Here is a 23,498-nt window from a genome sequence, read left to right on the forward strand (position 1 = left end):
CCCACGTGGTCTCACCCAAGATGGCGGCTCCTGGAGCAGCCGAGCGTCCCGGACTAGAAAGCAATAGATTTCTTGCTTCTTGCTTCTGCCACAAATTCCCCCAGCTGTGAGCCTTCCAACCTTCTAAGTATTCCTTTATATGTGGTTCAGGGTTCTGGGGCCATCCCCTGATCTTGCTTGGTGGGGTATTCTGTGTTGTTGTTGGCAGAGCTCTCTGCTACACGTAGAACGAAGTTGAAACCATATTTATGCTCAGCCTTATAACTTGGAGGAAGCAAACAGGTCATGAATGCCATCTCAGTTCACATGGCCATTTGATGTACCCCAGTATATCATTAATACTCCAAGACATACTCCTTGTACAATTGCTTTTATAAAGCTTTATGCTTTCTGTCTTTGTTTTATTTTACCCACAAGTAGAACTCCTGATGTGGCGCTGTAGGGTCAGCACTGGACTGTGAGCCACAAGGTCAGCAATTCAGACCCTTCAGCTGCTATTCAGACACCCTATACAGGGGTGCTATGAGTTAGAACTTACTTGACAACACTTAACAACAGCCACCCATATGTAAATGCATAATAACTAATCTTTGTTGTTGTTGTTAAGTGCTGTTGAGTCAGTTCCAACTCACAGTGACCCTGTTTGGGACTTTCGAGGAGCAGTTGGTGGATTTGAATCACCAACCTTGTGGTTAGCTGTCCAGTTCATATCCTACAGCACTATACCAGGCCTCTCATCTTTGATAATGATAGATAATTTCTCAGTATGTTGCCACATGAGACAGTGGATCTGTTTGTTCCAACCTTTTTTTATTTTTCTACCAGAGATAAGTAGGATTTTAAAGACCAAAGAATAAATTGCTAAGTAGATCTGACTGGAGGAAGATTACTACCTTCCTTGAGTTTCTGCATTCAATGTGATATTTTCATGAGCAGATTTAGGGATATTTGTCTTGTATAAAAAATTGTGATAAAATTTACATAGATTGAATCATCTAATTACTTTTTTAAAAAATGAATACACTCATGCAACTCTCCTATCTGTGAAGATATAGAAAATTTTCAGTTCTCTTTATTCCCTTTCAGTCAATCCACACCCTCTGTGTTGTTGTTAGGTGTCGTTCAGTTGGTTCTGGCTCATAGTCACCCTGTGCACAACGGAATGAAATACTGCCTGGTCCTTTGCACAGTCAATGAAGTACAAATAAACATATTTCTGGTATTCTCTTCTTTCAACCAAGGTCCATCTCATGAAAGCCTTAGTTTCGTGTCCTCTTCTGATTCTGACTTGAATTTTTGGCAGCTCCCTTTCAATATACTAATGCAACCATTTTAAAAATTAACTTCAACAAAATTTTACTTGCATGTGATATTAATTATATTGTTTGATGATTTGTGCATTAAGTTAGGCCACCTTTGTTTGAAATGGGCACACATATGGGTCTCTTTCAGTAGGTTGCTCAGGTAGTTTATTTCTTGGTATAGATGAATGAGTACCTTCAGTGCCGCATCAGTTTGTTGAAAGATTTCATTTTGTATTCCTTTAGTTCCTGGAGCCTTTTTTTTTTTTTCCTTCACCAATGTTTTCAGTGCGATTTGGATGTCTTCCTTCAATGCCATTGGTTCTTGATCATATGGTACCTCTTGAATAATTGAAAACCAACCAATTCTTTTTGGTATGGTGACTCTGTATTCCTTTCATATATATTTTTTAAAGATTTTAATAAGAATTTTATCTGGGAGAACATTGGCTTTGCACTCAACCTCTGTTGTATTTTGTTTCATCACAATATTACAATCCTCTCCAAGAATAATTGGTTAACAGTATTTACTTCTAGTCCTTCTGTGAGTTTTTTTTTTTTTTTTTTATGTGCACAAAAACACGCAGGAATATATACTTGTTTAAACAAACAAAAGGTACATTCTCCAAACCAGCTCCTGACTGCCAGCACACAGCTTTTTTTTTTTTTTTCCATGAGTCTAGAGTTCTCAGCTGCTCAATCTCTCTATGTCATCACCTCTGCCTCCATCTTTGGTGTCGCTGCTTCTCTGGTTAGGGTATCATATTCCGCTCATGCTCTTCTCTCTTGATAGTGCTATGGTTCTCTGTTCTAGAATATAAGATTAACTACTCCCCCTTTTTGTTACACATCTTCTACCTTTACAGTTGTGATCATCGTAATTAGTAATGATAACAATTAACTATTGAATCAAAAGAATCCTATCCCCATCTTCTTTCACCAGACCCATCTAGACAAGATGCACACTATTCAGTGGAGATTCTACCTTCCCCTGTGCACTCTAAAACTAAACTGCCTCTTAAAAACTTGTAAGCCAGTCACTTCAAGTCTTTATTGCCCCCTCATTTAGGTCTAAGTTGCCTGTCTTTTATCAACCCCATGCACAGAGGGTATAAATTTGACCCTTGATGTGAAGACTCTTTCCCTCTTGGTTGGTATTTTGACCTACTACATTCATAAATATAGGTCAAATTCATCAAATTATAGCAATGTACACTTGGTTCCTTTATCAAATTTCTTTCTTTGTCTTCCTTTAGTCAAGTTCTTATCAATCCATCTAAGCTAGGTCACATGGGTACTATCTGCAAGTTTGGGTGTTCTTGTGTGTCTACCCCCACTTCATATCAGCTTCACTCTCAGCTGTAGTCCACTGTGGCTAGGTCAGTGTCCATGGGCTCAGGAGTTCCCAAGTCTCTCAAAACTTCAGCCCAACCAACACTTCCTCTTCTCTCTTTCATTCCAAGGTCAACAGGAGTCTATTGACAGTGGTCGTACTCAGCCCATGTCTTCATTACTGCATTTTCCCCATTTCCATTCACAAGTAGATCAACATGGTTGCCAGTGAGCTTACATGCCTGCTTAAGTTTTCCCTTTGAGTTTCAGTCTTAGGAGGTGGGTTTGTCCTGAGGGGACTTGATTGCTTGCCTTAATGGCTCCCTGGCAAACAGCTTGCTTGTTCTTATAACACCCAAACAGGCTGCCATATTTGTTTTTTCCTGCTAGTCTTTCTTTCAAGAAGTATCTTCTGTTCCTCTTGCCACTCCAGACTGTCCTGTATGTCCTTTCAAGTGGGAGTATCCCACCTCAGAAGGTACTAGATGGGGCTCAGGATTCTACCTAGAGTCCTATACACTACAAAGGCTCTGCAAGAAATCGATTTCACTATGCAAGTTCTAGAACCCCATTTAGGTATTCCATTGAAGATGGGCTTACAAGGTTTCTGTAATTATGTTTCCTGAAATTCCTCAATAGACACTCAAGTGTCTATTTCTCAATAGTAGACAAGGGAAACCAATATCCCAAAGACAGTTAAGCATCTTAACATTATTTCTGTTCTTTTAGCCATTCAGACTGTGCTTCGATCTCTGTATCCCACAGTCTTTTTTTCCAAGGTTGATCATATATCAATATTTACCTCTGTCGCATTTAGCTCATACAAACCTGTCTAAATGTTCCCCTGTCTACCTTGTTCTTCCAGCCCCTTCCCCCTTCTTGTGTATTGCCCTCCCCTTCCTTGTATCATATTCTTTTGATGCTAGCTGTATCATTCACTATTTTGTCCATAGAATTCTTCAGTGTTGCACTCTGAGGCTTGAATTTTTCTTTAGTGCTTGCAGTTTGAGAAATGCTAGCTTGTTCTTACCTTTTGGTTTTCTAACTTCAGTTCTTTGCACATTTCATTATAATACTTCATTATATAATATATAATATTTCATTAATAATTCTTCCTGCCACTTTAGCATCTCTGTGCTCAAGGACAAGTTTCAGATATCCATTTTGGTCTTTTTTTTTTCTTTCATGTCTATGTATATACGACCTTTTGCTTTCTTCATGTGTAATATTCTTGATGTCATTCCACAACTCTTCTACTCTTCTATCACTGGTGTCTAATGCATCAAATCTATTTTGCAATGGTCTTCAGATTAGCAGTAATTTTCATTGCATCGTGACTACATATGTAATTAATTTCAGACTGAAGAAGTTGGTAGAATTCGTCTGTTTCATCATCATTGACTGTAGTAGTGGTGCATATATTTGAATAATAGTGGTATTAACTGGTCTTCCATGAGGGGTATGGGTGTTATCTAGTCACAGACAGTGGTGGACTTCAGATTCAAAGATGGGGAATGTCTGACCTGTGAGCCATATAAAGCCCACAAAATCATTTGTTCTGACCCTACCAAGGCAACTGCAATTCCAGAAATCACATTGTTGTTGTTGTTGTTGTTAGTGCCATCATGTCGGTACTAACTCATACCCTGTGCACAACAGAACAAAACACTGCCTAGTCATGGGCTAACCGCACAATCTTTGCTAAACCTGAGCCCATCATTGCCACCACTGTGGGAATCCATCTCATTGGGGTTCTTCCCCTTTCTCTCCGACCCTCCACTTTACTAAACATGATGTCCTTCTCCAGTGACTGGCTTCTCCTGATAATATGTCCAAAGTATGAGAGACCAAGTCTGGCCATCCTGGCTTCCAAGGAGTACCCTGACTGTACTTCTTCCATCACAGATCTGTTTGGGTTTTGTTTTGGCAGTCCATGGTACTTTCAGTATTCTCCAACAACATAATTCCAATGTATCAATTTTTGTACGGTAGCCATCACATCTTGAAATATTTACTTATGAAGATTAAAGAGCACAGCCTTCGATATGGATTGCATCTAAATGTCAAGAAAACAAAAATCCTCACCACTGGACCAATAAACAACATTCTTATCAATGGAGAAAGGATTGAAGTTGTCAAGGACTTCATTCTTCTTGGATCAACTATCAACACTCGCGGAAGTAGCAGTCAAGAGATCAGACGACGTATTGCATTGGGCAAATCTGCTGCACAGGAACTTTTTAAAGTATTGAAGAGAAGAGATGTCAGCTTGAGGACTAGGGTGCGCCTGACCCAGGCCATTGTGTTTTCAATAGCCTCATATGGATGCGAAAGCTGGACAGTGAATAAAGAGGATCGTAGAAGAATTGATGCCTTTGAGTTGTGGTGTTGGAGGAGAATACTGAGGGTGCCATGGACTGCCAAAAGAACCAATAGATCTGTTTTGGAAGAAGTGCAGCCAGAGTGCTCCTTGGAGGCCAGGATGGCTAAGCTTCGTCTCTCCTACTTTGGACATGTAGTCCGGAGGAAACAATCGTTGGAGAAGGATGTCATGCTGGGTAGGGTGGAGGGTCAGAGAAAAAGAGGAAGACCACCAACGAGATGGATCAGCCAGGTGGCATCATTGATGAACTCGGGGGTGGCAGCGGTGGTGAGGTTGGCCCAGGATCGAACATTGTTTCGTTCTGCTGTGCATGGGGTCGCTATGAGTTGGTTCCGACTCGATGGCACCTGACAACAACAACAGCCATCACATCAGTTACGAGTTAATTAAATGTTTGACTAGATATAGCAGACTAGTTTTTAAGTTGATAATAATGTATGGTCTGTGAATGATGCTACAAATTTTCGCAGAAAAATGGTTCCCCACCCGTATTCAAGATAGATCTTGCAATTCTCTTTGATAATGTAGCAACATCATTCCTCTTTAATTTTTGTTCCTAGCATAATATACCATATTGTTCTATTCAAAATGGCTGATAACAGTCCGTTTTAGTTCACTAATACCATACCTAGAATATAGATATTTATGTGTTCTTTTTCATTTTTGGCAACTTCCAATTTTTCTAGTATTCATACTTCATACATTCCACATTCTTAATGTTGATGGATGTTTGCCCCATAAGCAAATGAAGGTCCTGAAAACTTTGCTCTATTCTTGTTATTAAGTTCAACTCTACTTTTAGGAGGCAGCTCTTCCTGAGTTGCATTTTGAGTACCTTATGACCTGAGGGATTCATCTTTTGGCACTATATCAAACAGTGTTCTGCTGTTATCCATAAGGTTTACAGTGGCTAACCATTCAAAAATGGCCTGCTTCTCCTCAGTCTGTCTTAGTCCGGAAGATCCAGGGAAAATGTTTCCACAATGGATGAATGACCCTGCTGGCATGTAATATACTGGTGGCCTACCTTCCAGCATCACAGCAAGTGACCACAGTGTGACAGAGTGACAGGTGCTGAGTGGTCACCCTTGTTAGGCAACCACTGTTCTGATTTTTGTCATTGCAAATGAGTTTCAGTTGCTTCTTGAATTTTATATTAGTATTCGTACAAAATGTACTCCTTTGTTTTGCTTCTCTCCAAAAATGTTTTTGAGACATCCTATCACTGGTTAATTTTTATTTTTAATTCCTTAATGCTATTCCCTGCATATTCATACTGTAGTTTGTTTATACACTCTCTTCATAGTGGGCATTTTGTTTCTAGTCTGTTACTTTTATGATTAAAATTCCATGTTCCTGTCCTGTTTTAGACTAAAAATCATAAGATAATTCAGTGTGTTATAAGCTATGAAAAAGAGATGATGTGGAACACTTTACCTGTGAAACCATAGTCAAAGAAAAGGTCATGGGCCCACATTGTAAAGATTTTCTAATGAATAAAAATTGTGTTATACATAAAAATAAAATGCTTAAGGTATGAGTCATTAAAAAAAAAAATCACTACTTAACCCAGAGAATTTTCAAGTTTTGAAAATTTTAACCAACTGCCCATCATAGTGAATAAGAAAGGTCTTAATAAAAACCTTGATCTGACAAGTGGAAATAACTGTGCCTTTTGTTATATGAGTCTAAAGCACATGGGCAGTTCAGATGGGAGATAACCATTGTGAATAAATGAGCTCACTTATGGAATAAGAGTAAGCATAGATAAAACCCTTAAAAAACCTAACTGTCCCATTGCCATTGAGTTGATTAAGACTCATAGTGACCCTGTATAGTGTTTGTGAGATGGTAAAATGTTGATTGGAGTCGGCAGCTCCGTTTTTCTCCCTCAGCGAAGCTGGAGAGTTTGAATTGCTGACCTTGTAGTTAACAGCCCAACATTCAATCCACTGTACCATCAGGAGTCTGTGTTAATAAAGATATGAAAACTGAATCTGAGGACTGTTAAACATGTAGAAATTGGGAAGAAGAGCTAGCAAAGGAGAGTGGGAAGTAGTAGTCAGCTTGGCAAAGAGTTACAACCAGGAGAGAGTCTAGGGAACCAGCAGAGGAGTGTTTAAAAAAAAAAGTGATTATCTGAGTCCAGTACTAACAGCTGTCAAACGAGAAGATGGATGAGCGATCTGGCCATTGAATTTGGCTCCTGGAGACAAGGACAGTTTCAGTGACATAGTGAAGAGAAACACCAATGAGGGATCCCTTAATCGGAAAGAATAAAGGTGGAATTTGAGATTTTCCTTGAAGTCGTCAGAGAGTACATACCAGTTGGTTATGTACTGTGAACATAATTAAACATTGCAAACCTTCAGTGCCCTTTAAAAAAAAAAAAAAAAGAAATCAGTGACATTTGACTTCCTTAACAGGGCTGTTATAAGGAACAGAAAGAAATATTAATGAATCAGAACTATGCTGAACTATGAGTCCATGGACTACCACCAATCATGTGACCTTCATCTTTAAATTAACTTAGCCTAAGACAAAACTCCTTATCTAGTGGCACAATGATTAAGAGCTCAGCTACTAACTGAAAAGTTGATCATTTGAATATACAAGCTGCTTTGTGGGAGAAAAGACCTGATGTAAAGATTTCAGCCTAGGAAATCATACGAGGGCAGTTCTGGTCTATCCTATAAGGTCGCTAAGTGTCATCATCAACTTTATACACAACATCCAAAGAAGTTACCTGGAATGGAATCTTCTTGAGGAGGATGGGAAGGGCTTGAGGGAGATAGTAAAAAAAGTGAATTCAGCATGATTCAAACAATGTTTTAGACATACTAAATAAAGATAATAAAGCAGCATAATGTTCAGAATGAACTTTTAGCATTTATTTATGAAGCATTATGTTGATTTTTGGAGTCCTGGTGTGGCTCTGTCGGTTAGTTCGCTGGACTAAAAGTTCGGCTTGAACTGCAGTGTTGGTGTTTCAGGCTCACCAACTGCTCCTTGGAAACTCTATGTTGTTGTTAAGTGCCGTTGAGTGGTTTCCCACCCACAATGACCCTGCCAACTTTGTGATTCAAACCGACTTTGCAGTTCAGTGCATCAACCCACAGCCCCACACCAGGATGTCGTCATACAGGAACTGACTTGATGACACTTAACAACATGTTGATTTTAGGACTCCTAGTGTGGCACTATAAGGAGCTCTGGTAGTGTAGTGGTTACGAATCTGGCTGTGAACCTTAAGACCAGCAGTTCGAAACTACCAGCCGCTCTGCGGAAGAAAGATGAGGCTTTCTGTTCCCGTAAAGATTTACAGCCTCGGAAACCCTGTACACGATCGCTATGGGTTGGAACCAACTCAACAGCACTTAACAACAACAACAACAGTGTGGCGCTATAGAGAAAGCACTGGTTTTGAACCACAAATCAGTAATTCAAATCCTATACAGGATCGTTATGAGTTGGAACTGACTAGAAGGCACTTAACAACAACCACAGCAAAGGTTGGTCCTAGGAGCCATGATGGTGCTGTAGGGTAAACCCTGGTCTTCTAATTTCGAGGTCGGCGGTTCAAATTTATAAGCTGTGCCATGAGAGAAAGATGAGACTTTCTGCTCCTGTAAAGATTTAGAACTTCGGAAACCCTATTTACAGGGTTTGTATGAGTTGGCATCATCTCCAGGCAGTGTGTTTGGTTTGGTTTCCTTTTGGTGTTTAATACTGACCTACAAAAACGACTGCCTTTTGGAAATGATGTGGGCCAGAGGTTTTGTGTTAGAACTGTTTGCTGCAAAGCTTTGGGAGGTCTTGTCTGCTATAGTAAAGATAATAAAACATGTACCCACAAAGAAAAGACCACCAGGTAATGAGCTGATGAGGCAGGAAATTAGAAATTTTAAGAGGAAGTGTAGTAATGTTTTAAACAATATAACAGGAAAGGGCACATAGCTATTTTCTAAATCGACCTGTATTTAGTTTGTTTCTCCCTGTCCTGTGTGTACAGTTTCAGCATAGTTTTGGTTAGCAAGCATTGACTAAGGCCTAGTACTACTGTTTGTTGTGGCTATATAAAGGAAGCTGTGAGTTGGGTATATAAGTATAATAAAAAGAGTCGAGTGTTTGGTAACTCTCTGAATGTTCAAGTTTTTGTTACTCAGTGGTGAGGAGGCAAATATAGTCTTGAAGAATTTAAAAATATGGAATGAATCAATATTTTAAAACAAAGTTAGAAATTTTTGTTACATATCTATTTCTTGTGTCTGTGTTCATACAACTAATGGATTGCACAAACATCATCACAGAAAAAATAAAAAACAAAGTAGTTAAAGAAAGGAAGAAAAAGATTTAAGTAGTTTGCTACCTCAGTAAATTAGTATTTTCCCCCCCTCATCATTGATACACATTTGTATTTGATTTAGTTTAAAATATGAATGGCTACTCCATGGAATGCTTTTGGCTGCAAACAAAAAGAAATCTGACTGGAAGCTTGTTGTGCCTTACAGCAGGTTCTGACTTTTAGTGACCCAGTATAGGATTCTAACTTGTGGCTGGTGGATTTGAAGAACTGAACTTGAGGTTGTCAGTGTGGTGCTTATCTTATAGCACCACACCAGGATGCTGACCCGTAGCTTTAATTATTGTTGTTAAGTGACATTGAGTCGGTTCTGACTCAGAGTGACACTGTATAGGGTGTCTAAGGAGTAGCTAGTGGATTTGAACTGTTGACCTTGTGATTTACAGTCTAGTGCCATAGGAAATCTTTATTTGTTTCCTGCTTTTTGCTTTTGGCCTAATAATAAGAAGTGGTTGGTTTTATTTAAGGCTTCTAATGATGCTGGGACCAGCATAACTGAGATTCTCTTGGGCCTTTCATGTGTTTTGCCTTATGCATATAATGTGGCTTCTGCAAACTTAGATGTCACATCTGCATTCAAGGTGAAAGGCAGGCAGGATGGAGTGCTGCACGTGTTGTTGTTGTTAGTAAGTTCTGTCCAGTCTGTTCCAACTCATAGTGATCCTGTGCAGGGGTTTTCAGGAGCAGCTGGTGGGTTTGAAATACTGACTTTGCAATTCCAATTGACCTTGTGGTCCAGTGCATTATCCTGCCCCTTTTTTATTTGGAATGTAAGAGCTTGTCTAGAAGCTCCCTTCAATAGATTTCTCCTTAATTATTTTAGAGGGGTATTGGAGGATGGGGCTCAATTCAGTCACACCTATTCCCAGCTTAAAGTGAGTCTGGGAAGTTTAATGGATTTTCATGATTACCATTCCTCAGTTCATGGCTTAGGGCTAGATATATTCTTTTCTCAAACAACGTAATAGTTTTGGGAAAAGCAAGTAGAGTACTTATTAAATTTTATATTAATAATTTATAAATATTAAAACTGAAATCCTCTGCCATCAATGTTGATTCTGTCAGATAAGACAAAGGAGAACTGTTCCTTAGAATTTCTGAAATGGAAAATCTTTATGGGAACAGACAACCTCATCTTTCTCCTGTAGAGCAGCTGGTGAGTTTAAACAGCTGACCTTACTGTTAGCAGTCTAATGCTTAAACCACTGCACCACCAGGGGTCTTTGGAGTAGTTATAAGGTAGGCAGTTTATATTATGTAGCATAATACAGCTTTTTGTCATCTTCCTCTCCTAATTAAAATGTTTCCTTGCTATTATAAATCAAAGTAGGCTAAACAGCTAATCTACACATAAATAAAACATATTTTGTCTCTTTCAGATAAGTGGATTTTAAGAAATAATATTAACAAAGAGTAAAATGAATTCTTAGTAATTGTCCTATTACTTTTCGTATTTTTTATGACCTAAAGGTAAGCTCCTGCAAGATGAAAAGACTATGTAACTGTAATCCTGTATTTTAACATGAAGATTCCTGCTCTACTGCCCACCATCGGTACAGGCAACTATCCTGGAGTTTTCTTTTACCCCTTTCTTTCCCTATGGTATACAGATAGACCAAACCGAAGCTTTGCAAAGTTGTTGTTAGGTGCCCTTGAGTTGGTTTGCACAACACAGTGAAGCACTGTGTTTCAGTCCTATGCCATCCTAAAAATGTTATCTTTGAACTCATTGTTCCTGCCACGATGTCCCAATCCATCTCCTTAGGAGACTTCTTCTTTTTCAGCAACCTTCCACTTTACCAAACATAATGTCCTTTTCTAGGGACAGGTTGAAATGTATCAAATGAAAGACGAAGTCTTGCCATTCTGGCTCCTAAGAAGAATTCTGGCTCTACTTCTTTCAATACAAATTTGTTTGTTCTTCTGACAGTTAATGGTACCTTTAATATTCTTCTCCAACACCACAATTCAAATGCATCCATTCTCCTACAGTCTGCTCTATCTCTTGTCCAGCTTTCACATGCATATGCAGCAGTTAAAAATACCATAGCTTGGGTCAGGCACCTCTTAGTCCTCAAAGTGACATCTTTGCTCTTTAATACATTAAAGAGGTCTCCTGCAGCAGATTTGCCTAACACAATACGTTATCTGATTTCTTGACTGTTGCTTCCGTGAGTGTTGATTATGAATGTAATTTATATAAATAATTTACTTCATTTTTGAAGTAAAATGAAGTCTTTGACAGCTGCAATCTTTGCTCTCCCTTTATCATGATGTTATTTATTGGTCCAGTGGTGAGGATTTTTTGTTATCTTTACGTTGAGATGCAAGCCATACCAAATGTGGTGGTCTTTGAGCTTCATCAGTAAGTATTTTAAGCCTTCTTTTTTTTCAGCAAGCTTGGTTGTATCATCTGCATATCTCAGGTTGTTAAGCCACATTCTTCGTATAATCCCGCTTCTTAGATTATTTGCTCAGCATACTGATTGGACAACTATGGTGAAAGGATACAGCCCTGGTTCACATCTTTCCTGATTTTCATTTGGTATCCTGTGTTCTGTTATCACAACTGCCTCTTGGCCTATGTACAGATTCCTCCTGAACACAGTTAGGTGTTCTGGTACACTCATTTTTTGTCATGTTACCCATAGTTTCTCATAATTCACACAGATGAAAGCCTTTACACAGTCATTAAGACACAAGTAAATGTATTTCTGATATTCTCTGCTTTCAGCCAAGATCCATCTGACGTCAGAAGTAATTTCTCTCATTCCGCAACCTCTTCTGAATCCAACTTGAATTTCTGACAGTTCTCTGTAGATGTACTGTTACAACTGTTTTTGAATTATCTTTAGCAAAATTTTACTTGCATATGATATTGTTCAATGATATCTGCATTCCATTGAGTCACTTATCTTTGGAATGGGCACAAATATGGATCTTTTCCAACTGGTTGATCTTCCATATTTCTTGGCCTAGATGAGGGCATGCCTTCAGTGCCTTCAGTTTGTTGAAAGATTTCAGTTGGTATTCCATCAATTCCTGTAGTCTTGTTTCACCAGTTGCCTTCAGTGCAGTTTGGACTTCTTCCTTCAGTACCATTGGTTCTTGATCATATGCTGCCTCTCAAAGTGGTTGTTAAGGAGTCCTGGTGTGGTGCTGCTGGTTAATACACTGGACTGCAAGGTCAATTTGAACTCCAAGATTGGTGGTTCAAGCTCACCAGCCATTCCTTGGAAACTCTATGTAGGGTTCTCTATGAGTCATAACTGACTCGACAGCACATACCAACAACAAATGTGGTTGAACATCAACCATTTCTTTTTAGTACAGTGACTGTGTATTCCTTCTATCTTCTTTTGATGCTTTGTGCTTTAGTCAATATTTTGCCAATGTTGTTGTTAAGTGCTTTCCAGTCAGTTTTGATGCATAGTGAACCCTGTATTGGGATTTCTAGGAGCAGCTGGTAAGTTTGAACTGCTGATCTTGTGGTTAGCAGTCCAGTGCTTATCTTATAGTGCCATACCAGGGCTCCATTTTGCCCATAGAATCGTTCAGTATTGCAAGTCATGGCTTAAATGTTTTCTTCAGTTCGTTCAGTATGAGAAATGTTGAGTATGTTCTTCCCTTTTGATTTTCTATATCCAGGTCTTTGCACATTTCATTATAATATGTGACTTTGTATTCTTGAGCTGTCCTTTGTAATTTTCTCTTCAGCTCTTATCCTCATTTATTTCATTTGTTGCAGTGTCTGTATGCTAGAGAGCAAGTTCCAGAGTCTTTTCTGAGATCCATCTTGGTCTTTTCTTTCTTTCCTGTCTTTTCAGTGACCTATTGTTTTTTTTACTGTATGATAGTCTCGATGGTACCCCACCACTCTTACGGTCTGTGGCCGTTAGTGCCTAATTCGTCAATTGTTTCTTGAGATGGTCTCTAAACTTAGGTGGCAAATGTTCAAGGTCATATTTTGGCTCTTGTGGACTTGTTTTCATTTTCTTCAGCTTTAACCATGCATATATGCAGTTGATGGAGCTCTGGTAGCGTAGTGGTTTCAAATCGGGCTGCAAACTTCATGGTCAGCTGTTCGAAACTACCACTGTTCCGCAGGAGAAAGATGAGACTTTCTGCTCCTGTAAAGATTTACAGCCTCAGAAACCCTGTACAGGGTCGCTATGAGGTGAAACCGACTCCATGGCACATACTCACCACCACCACCATATGCATTTAGTGGTCTATTTCAGTCAGCCCCTGGCATATTTTAACTGATGATATTGAGCTTTTCCACCGTCTCTTCCCACAGACATAGTCAATTTGATTCCTGTGTATTCCACCTGGTGAGATCCTTTTATGTTGTTTAATAAAATGTATTTATTTAGAATGAATAATTCATTGGTCTTGCAAAATTCTACCATGAGATCTCTAGCATTGTTTCCATCACCAAGGCCATGTTTTCCAACTATCTATCCTGCCTGTTTGTTTCTAGTCTTCAGATTCCAATCACTAGTAATTATTAATGCATCTTGACTGCATGTTTGACCAATTTCAGACTGAAGAAGTTGGTAGAATTCTTCAATTTCATCATCATTGGCTTTAGTGGTTGGTATGTAAATATATATAATAGTGTTATAATTAGTCAAAATGACTAATACCATTCCATTGCAGGTTCTTTTTTTCTTTTTTTTTGCCTTTGGCATGGGTGAAAGTTTACAAAGCAAATTAGTTTTTTATTCTAAATTTAAACCCATTTTGCTTTGACATTGGTTACAACACCCTCAATGTAACTTTCTGAATATTGTGGCCCTCACACACCCTTCAGCATAATGTTTTATAGGTTTAAATGTTGTTGTTGTTAATGCCATTAAGTCAGTTCCAACTTATAGTGACCCTTGCATATAGGATTTCTGAGGATCAGCTGGTGGGTTTGAACTGCCAATCTGGTGGTTGATAATCCAATGCTGATGTTGTTGTTGTTGTTGAGTGCCGTTGAGTCGGTTCCAACTCATAGTGCCCCTGTGCAGGGTTTCCAAGGCTGTAAATGTTTATGGGAGCAGAACGCCTTATCTTTCTCTCGCAGAGTGGCTGGTAGCTATTAATACATTAAGGTGCCTTGGTGGTACAATGCTAAGCGTTTCACTGCTGACCCTCTAGTTTGCTAAGCATGTTGTCATTTCCAGGGACTGATTTCAATTGCCTCATCTACATATAAAAGCAGGACAATGGTAAGGCAGACTAAAGAATTGATACCTTTGAATTTTGGTGTTGGTGAAGAATACTGACTATACTATGGACTTCCAGGAAAATGAACAAATGTGTTTTGTAAGCAGTACAGCCAGGGTGCTTCTCAAAACGAGGGTGCTGAGACTTTGTCTCTTGTACTTTGGACACGTTGTCAGTCAAGATCAATGTGTGGATGTGGACAGTTGTTTGTGAGGATAGTTGTGAGGATGGCACTGGATTTGTTCTATTGTAAATAAAGTTACTAGAGTCAGTTCTGACTCAAAAGCACCTAATAGCAACATCCCCACTGAATGTAAAGTACTTTGCCAGCGGGAGACCATCATCCTTTTTGTCACAAAAAAAGTATGTTCCTTATTCATGGTGATAAGTTTGCCTTTACTGAGTTTATCTGACTGCATATCTAGAGTTTCTTACACTGTAGCAATGTCAAACATTCCCATTTTCAAGTAAATTCTTCTGTACTTTTAGAAGAAATTCATTATGTTGAATTCAACTTTCACGTCCAACATTATCATTTGTTGTTTCATTGTTGGCCAGTTCCCTCTTTGGATTTTCCAGGTTTGTAAACTGTTACGTGAAGTTATCACTGGGAAATAAGAGGGCCACATAACAACACCCTTTGTTCTGTATGTACAGTGACACTTTGAAGGAAGTGATGTTATTCACCAGACATCATGATGTGCACTAAGGAACTAGCAGTGAAGTTTGTATTGCATATACTTCTTCTTAATGTACTGTGTTGCTGCTGTGAAGTAGTTACCCTACAGTGCCACACCAAGACCCTTAATTAATATATGATGTTGCTACTGTTAAGTGCTGTTGAGTCAATTCCTTCTCATAGCTACCCTGTATAGGGTTTCTGTGGCTATAAGTCTTTGCATGCTTGATGGCACATAACAACAACAACAAGTCTTTGCATGAGCAGAGAAAATCATCTTTCTTCTGCAATGTGGCTGATGGGCTCAAACTGCCGTCCTTGTGGATCTTCAGTCCAGTGCTTATACTACAGAGCCATTGCATTTCCCATAATAGACTCCCACAGTGAGTGAAATGTAAATTGTGTTGTTGGATGACTAGTACTATTTAACTAAATTATGATAGCTTAAATTTGTCTATGACAGAATTGTGCAAAAGCAAAACTGTTTCTATAAAGGAACTTCAATTGTTCGTTCTGTAAAGTTTCCTTCAAAGTTTTGCTCATCACCTGTTTATGGTGCAGTTTAGCATGTTCCTCTATTCCTTATAATTTTTGCAAATCGGTAGTTGTATCTCCCTGGACAGTATTGTCATGAACTATCATTGCTCTCTGTATCACTATCAATAATTTCCTGTGACAATTCATGAAGTCATTATAGGTTAAAAAATTTTTTTTTTCTTTTGGTGCGAAAAGAAAAATTGCACTACTCATTATTAGCATTTAAAGACAACACTTTTCCTTTGGACTGAACTGGTTAATGTGTTGACCAGTGATTGTTCTTGATTATGGCAATGGACTTTTTAAGATAATTTTAGGAAACAGTTGTTACAAAGAGGAGATACGTTGGGGAGACAAAGAGACTCAGTGTATATCATAATCTAGATTTCAAAATGTCGGTTTCAAACACTTAGCCCTGGAGATGACTGGAAGGGACTGTTTTAGTCTTAGAGTATTAAAAGAAGTTGGGGATATTGCTTGATCTTAATATTTTTGATGTTTCAAGCCTTTTCCCTCCCTTCTTCATTTTACACAAACAGATTATTAAAATAGTTTCCATCTCTTTTTCTTTAATAACAGATTTAACAGTTTAATGTACATAGTAAATCCTATCACTTTTATTTAGTTTAAGTTTTCAATTAATTTCAGTGGTTTTTAGGTGAAGTGGTACTTGCATAGGATAGTGAAATGATAATCAGACCTTTTCCACTGTGTGAAGTAATTTTGTTACTGTGCATTGCTTTGGTGATCTTATACAATGTTGTGTGTTCAAAACCACTCTAGAGAAATGCTACAACTTTTAATTTTGTGTTTTCAAGCCACCACATAGGGACATCAAATTGGCCACATGTTTCAGAAGGAAAATGTTGGGTCTTGCTTTGTGTGCTTCATATAAATACATTCTATTCTTTTGAAGTATATTGTGGGTAACATTTTTCCCTTTCATCCACCATCTTGAAATTATTATGTAAATGCTTAACTGTATCATACTAAATCACTGTAGTTTTTGGGTGAGAGGTAGGTTAAGATCTAAGAAAATAAATGCACACAAAAAGCATGTTGTTCTCAGATTGTTCTCTTTGTACTTGTGTACATGTCTTTGCGTATGTGTACAGGGGAAGGAGTCATTTGTCTTTTCCAGAAGTCTACTTAGCTTGTGTGAAAATGGCATGGTGGCAGTGTCAGGCTTCCTTGTCTACTTTGCAAAGGGAATGAGAGAGAATCCTTATCAGCATCAATAGCCCCAGACTGATTTCTATGAAGCAGAGGCCAGACTTAACAACCTCTCTTCACCCTTTTACTTATTCTAACACCAACTGTCCGTTCCAGTCTTTCTGCTTGTCTGCTGGGTTTGATATTTTATACATGGCCACGTAGAACTCACAGGCTATATTCACAGTTCTGGGGGCTGTTAAGGAAGCCACAGGTTATAATTCAGTGATAAGAATGACTCAGGATACAGCTGCTCACTCAGGACACCTCCTTGGTTGTGCCCACATGCAGAGTGCTCTCAAGCCCTATGTCACTCAACTCCCTCTGGCTTGTTTGGACAAGTGTTAGAAAGTCCTTTAGCTCTGCCAGGAAATACCTACTCTGCCAGGAGACCTTCTGCCCGAAGGTACTCAATTCTCTTGCTCCATGGATTGACATACCCACTGTATGTCAACCCATGGGTCTAGAAACCCACTGTGCTGTCTCGGGCTGGTTTCCTGAACTGCCACTGTGTCTCACCCTCTTATACCATTTCTAGTGTAGAACTCTTGCTCTGGCTCCTGGATCTAGAAGGTTCTCAGTGCAGGGGCCCTGGTTCTAAAGGAGTACTTTGCCCTCCTCTTTCCTCTTGGTAGTAGTGAGGTTCCCCCTTTTCGCTTATGGGATGACTCATTTTAAAGTTAGTGGGATTACAGAATGGACCCATTCCCTTGTTAGGGTTCCATGCACTTTATTTACATGACTCCACCTCCTCAATGGTACCATAAATTTTATTTGTATTATTAACAAACAGTCCAGTCCCTTGGTGGTACACAGACACCTTATTTGCATAGTCCCAGTCTTTTGGTGGAAGTTATAAGACCATAGTTAAACCATATAAAAGCATTTCATTGCACCACAGCTTGATTTGGCATTTTATGATGTTTCTCAAAAAATGGTTAGTATGTTAATAAAAAAGTAAACAGAAGTAAGAAACTTCTTTTACATCTCTTCCACATAAATAAATATAGTTTATGTACTCAAGTGTTTTTATCAAACTAAAATTTTGCCCTTGATTATCTTCTGTTTGAAATTACAAGCATTTCTTTGGGTTGTAAATTATATGTTAAAAACCTGATGTTGTAAGTTTTTTCCTTTGCAGTATAACTTGTTAAGGCCTCTTTAAATGTCTTTTATATGCAGTATTTTATGTCAGTCTACAATATCTAATTCCAGAACCTTTCATCCTTGATGGCTAGACAATTGCAGCATTTTTCTTTTTCCTGTTTTAGGAAAGGTTTCTTTGTAAATCTCATAAAGATTTAATACTTTGGATTTGTTCCCATGTCTTCCTTAAATTCATAGCAATCGATACTTTAGGGCTTATATTGTTTTAACATCAAAAGTGACTGCTGCTTCCATGAGACAAGAAGTCAGTGGTAACACATCTAGTGTTTTTATTTTACAATGGAAGTAAGCTGCAATTTTCCATGATACTAGTTAGTTAGTTTTGTCAGCCTTGTGAATCTTCCCTCAGTTTTTGCATGTATGAAAGCCCTTTAAAGCTTCTTTGGGCCCTGCTGTAACGATGTAGGATAAGCACTGGACTGGTAACTACCAGTTGCTCTTGGAAACTGTATACAGCATTGCTATGAGTCTGAACTGACTCAGTGGCACAGAACCATCACAGCAAATATTCCTTTAAATTTTTGTGTTTAACGGAATGATCTTTAGAGTTGGACCACTCCAAAGATCATTCTGTCAAATACTAAAATTTAATTTAATCTATAATGCAGAAATTACCGTGTTGTAACTTTTTTTCAAACAGGAAATATCTCCAGAGATTGGAATCTCATTGGAACTAGATAAAAGTAGTTGTATCTTGGAATTGGCTCAGACATGGTGTTAAGAACATGGATTCTAAATTAAAACTTTGAAGTATATCTTCATATAACATCATCATGTTAATGACTTGAGTTATCCTGTCATAAATATATCAATACTAACACTTGCATACCTAGTAAGACCAGAAGAATTAACCAATATACAAAAAGACAAATGCGTATATGTAGATGAATACATATGGATCAATAACAAGAATGTTTTAAGATTGTTGTTGTTAGGTGCCATTGAGTTGGTACCGACCCATAATGACCTTATGCACAGCAGAATGAAACACTGCCCAATCCTGGACCAACCTCACTACTGTTGCCATGCTTGAGTCCATCGATACTGCCACTTGGCCAATCCATCTTGTTGGGGCCCTTCCTCTTTTTCTCTGACCTTCCATCTTACCAAACAAGATATCCTTCTCCAGTGACTGGTCCCTCCTGACAATATGTCCAAAATATGAGAGACGAAGTTTGGCCATTTTGGCCTCCAAGGAGCACTCTGGCTGCACTTCTTCCAAAACGGATCTGTTGGTTCTTTTGACAACCCATGGTACTTTCAATATTCTCCTCCAACACCATAACTCAAATGCATCAATTTGTATGGTCTTCCTTATTCACTGTCCAGCTTTTGCATACTTATGAGGTTACTGAAAATACCATGGCTTGGATCAGGTGCACCTTAGTCTTCAAGCTGACATCTTTGCTCTTGAACATTTTTAAAAAGGTCTTGTGCAGCAGATTTTCCTAATGGAATATGTCATTTGATTTCTTGACTGCTGCTTCCATGAGTGTTGATAGTTGATCCAAGAAGAATGAAGTCCTTGACAACATTGGTAAGAATGTTGTTTATTGGTCCAGTGGTGAGGATTTTTGATTTCTTTACATTGAGATGTAATCCATATTGAAGGCTGTGCTCTTTGATCTTCATCAGTAAGTAGTTTAAGTCCTCTTCACTTTGAGCAAGCAAGGTTGTGTCATTTGCATATCGCAGATTGTTAATGAGTCTTCCTCCAATCCTGGTGCCATGTTTTTCTTCATATAACCTAGCTTCTCGGATTATTTGCTCAGCATACAGGTTAAATAAATATGGTGAAAGAATACAACATCATTGCACACCTTTTTAAATTTTAAACCATTCAGTGTTCTCATGGTCTGTTTGAACAACTGCCTCTTGGTCCAGGTACAGATTCCTCATGATCACAATTAAATGTTCCGGAATACTCATATTTTGCAATGTTGTCCATAACTTGTCGTGATCCACACAATCAAAAGCCTTTGCGTAGTCAATAAAGCACAGCTAAACATCTTTCTGATATTCCCTGCTTTCAGCCAAGGTCCATCGGACATCAGCAATGATATCCCTTGTTCCATGGCCGCTTCTGAATCTGGCTTGAACCTCTGGAAGTTCTCTGTCAATGTTTGATTGTAGCCATATCTGTATTACCTTTAGCAAAACTCTAGGGCAGAAAGTCTAAAGAGGTTTCACATCTGCCTGAGATCTCTGGGAGGTCCACCACTCATCTGTCAGTTTGTCATACTGTGGTGGCTGGTGAGTTGTTATGATTCTGTAAGCTATGCCACCAGTATTTTAAATACCAGCAGGGTCACCCAAGGTGGACAGGTTTCAGATGAGCTTCCAGACAAAGACAGACAGGAAGAAAGAGTGACAAACTACTTAAGAATATTTAGTCACTGAAAAGCTTCTGAATAGCAGGGAAACACTGTTACAAGATTAGTAGATAAGAAATAGTATCTATTAGGTTGGAAGAAAACTCCCTATCAATATTTAAAGGCTCACTTGGGCCACTTCTACTCCAATCTGCTTTCAAGATTTTGAATAAATAGTTTAATGCCAGGGATTATTTGCAATTTATGACCTGAGAGCTTGGGTGTCTTGAGGATAGAGGGGCAGGCTGTTTTGCAGACTATATGGGAAATCCATCCTCTGTGCTACTGAGAGATTGGGTGCAGTAGACCCCCCAGAGACCTCAGGCAGTTGTGAAACCTCTCTAGATTTAAATTTCCCCAGCAATGAAGTCAGATTTTGGACCAAGGAATAATGTAGGCCTCTTCCAGCTTAATAATTCTAATACATTTTCTTTGAAAGTGTTAAGTTTGCTTAAATTGCCTGTATTATCACATTAAGGAACTCCTTATTCTAGTGAATCCTAGACCTGGCTCAAGCAATTGCTTGGGGAATTTTAAAACTACTAGTACTGGGACTGTCCTCTAAGCCTGAATAGTGCAGTGGCTCTGTAGGATAAGCACAGGGTTGCAAAGCACAAGGTCGACCGTTTGAGCCTACCAGCTGCTTTGTGGGAGAATGATTAGGCTTTCTGCTCCCACGAAGATTTGCAGTCTTGAAAGCCCAGTGAAGGGTCACTATGAGCTGGAACTGGCTTGATGTCACTCAGCAACAACAGCACGGTAAATATGCCAAATGAAAGCCCACAGGAAGAGATAAACTGTGAGAGCAGCATTTGGAAATAAGACCCAGGACTGGGACTGCTCAGCTTTGTTCTTTTAAATACAAGGGAACTTCAAAAAGTTGGTGGAGAATGAAATGAAGTGATAATGGAATTTTTTCATGGGTTTTTTTGAAGTGTCCTGGCATGTCATAAGGGGCCTAGGAAAGCACCATTTTAGTGATCATTGTGTGGGTGGGTGATCCTTCCAGGGCTTGTGTGGAGAGGTGTATGGTTGAATTCAGTTAGCAGCTTCATGTCTTGTCTTTCATTCAACGCTTTTCCAGGCCAACTAGAACTCCTTTCTTTGAACGGCAGTTCTTTCTCTTTGCTCCAGAGGTTGTCTCTAAGTCATTTTAGTTTTCCACAGATCAGGTCTTCTCCAGGCAGCTAGGTTTCTTAAGTCAGGACCCCTTGCTCTGTGTGTTCCCTCTGCCTAGCCGAGAACAAGATCCATAACAAGCACTTAATATAGCTTATTTGGACCGATGAATCAACCATTATGTGTATTTTCATGGCTTTTTAATGTGCTAAACTGTCTGGTTGCCTGTTTCCATGTAACTAGTATGCACATTTTATGTTTGACCCATCATATTCTAACCTAGCACATGTAAAACTGAACACCGTCATCATCTCCTTGATGATTGCAATAGCCTTCTAACCCATCTGTGTACAGCTGCTGCTGTGGCCCCCTTACAGACAGTTTGCTGTACCACATCCAGAGTCATTTAAAATTACAATTTGAATTTTCTATACTCCTATTTAAAACTGATCTCAAAAATTAAGTATAGGCGCCTTAACGGAGCCCACAGAAATGGTCACCTGTCTGTCCTTCCGGCCTTTTGTCCAGGCACTCCTACTCTGGGTCATGCTCTTAGCCAAGACTCTGTGCCTTTGCTCCTTTGATTCCAATCCTGGGACTATTGCCTTGCCCCCGCCTGCCTTTTTCACTTGAAGCTATGATACTGCCTCAGCTATCTTTATATTACTACTAGTGAGATTATTTAATGTCTTTCTCTTATACTAGATTGTAGCTTCCAGGAGGACAGGACTACATTTTCTTCACCATGGATTCTTAGCTTGCCTTATAATGTTGTTGTTGTTAAGTGCCATCGAGTCGGTTCCGACCCATAGCGACCCTGTACAGGGTTTCCGAGGGTGTAAATCTTTACATAAGTACTCAATAAATATTGTTTGAAGATACGCTCCATTAACTTAAAAAAAAAAAAATCCTTCTTTTTGGTAAATATCCGCTATCCAAACCTATATCTTTTGGATATATTGGCTGAACTATTTCATTATCTTCAGTAACCGGCTTCACTCCTTATAACTTTGCTTCATTCTCTTTAATTCTATGTACTATCCCTAGATGTATTTTCCTAAAAATATCTGCATTGGTCTTGTTGCTCTGTTTATTTTTGGAGGCTTGTGATCTTGAGTGTGATAGCCATGAGTTGATAAACTTAAACTCTGCAATGAATTAAAAAAATAATCCAGAAGAATCATTTTCTCAGTTAGAGTTCCCCTGGAATTCCATGCTACTTTATTTGCACTAACTGTAGATTAAAACCCCAACTTAAAAATGTGACTTTAAGAACCCTTTTGAATCCTCCTGGCCCCAAACTGCTTTCTATTTTTCTTCTTCCAGAGTAATATTTTTTTGTAGCCAAATATTTCTATTCAATTATTCATGAGTTTTCTGAAAGTTCTAAGTTTTTGCTCATCTCTTTTTCCCTTTTTAGAGTATATAGTAACAATAGAATACCAGACATACTGCCTTATGAACTTCTGATCCAAACTCTCCTTTAAGGGTCAAGCTAAATATCACCCAGATCAGAACTGATTTCTTCCTTCTTTTGAATAGTTATTGAATTGTCTACTCTACACATTTGTCACATACAGTCTACCTTACCATTTTAGACTGACATGTGTCTTTATTTTATTCTGTGTTTGTTAAGCTCATTTATTTTTATCTTTGAAGTAGTACCTTGATTCAGTTAACATTATTAATTAAACATCCAAAGTCAGTGATTTTAATACTAATTTTGAAGGTGAAAAATATTTAATTATATTTAGCAGTCTCACAGTCTTTAAAGATAGTTTTGAATCTATTGTTTAAGTTCTTCAAATAGATGAGT

General features: G+C 38.6%; 1 protein-coding gene across 1 annotated transcript in view; it reads left to right on the forward strand.

The window, feature by feature from the left end:
- TASP1 (taspase, threonine aspartase, 1) overlaps window positions 1-23,498 on the forward strand; it is a 476,835-nt gene that overhangs the window by 119,974 nt on the left and 333,363 nt on the right. Inside the window, exon 7 of the mRNA XM_006865621.1 lies at window positions 12,364-12,384. Coding sequence (XP_006865683.1) covers window positions 12,364-12,384 — 21 coding nt within the window. The remainder of the gene's footprint in view (window positions 1-12,363; window positions 12,385-23,498) is intronic.

Source organism: Chrysochloris asiatica, unplaced genomic scaffold (assembly GCF_000296735.1).
Source record: "Chrysochloris asiatica unplaced genomic scaffold, ChrAsi1.0 scaffold00080, whole genome shotgun sequence".
NCBI classification, from domain to species: Eukaryota; Metazoa; Chordata; class Mammalia; order Afrosoricida; family Chrysochloridae; genus Chrysochloris; species Chrysochloris asiatica.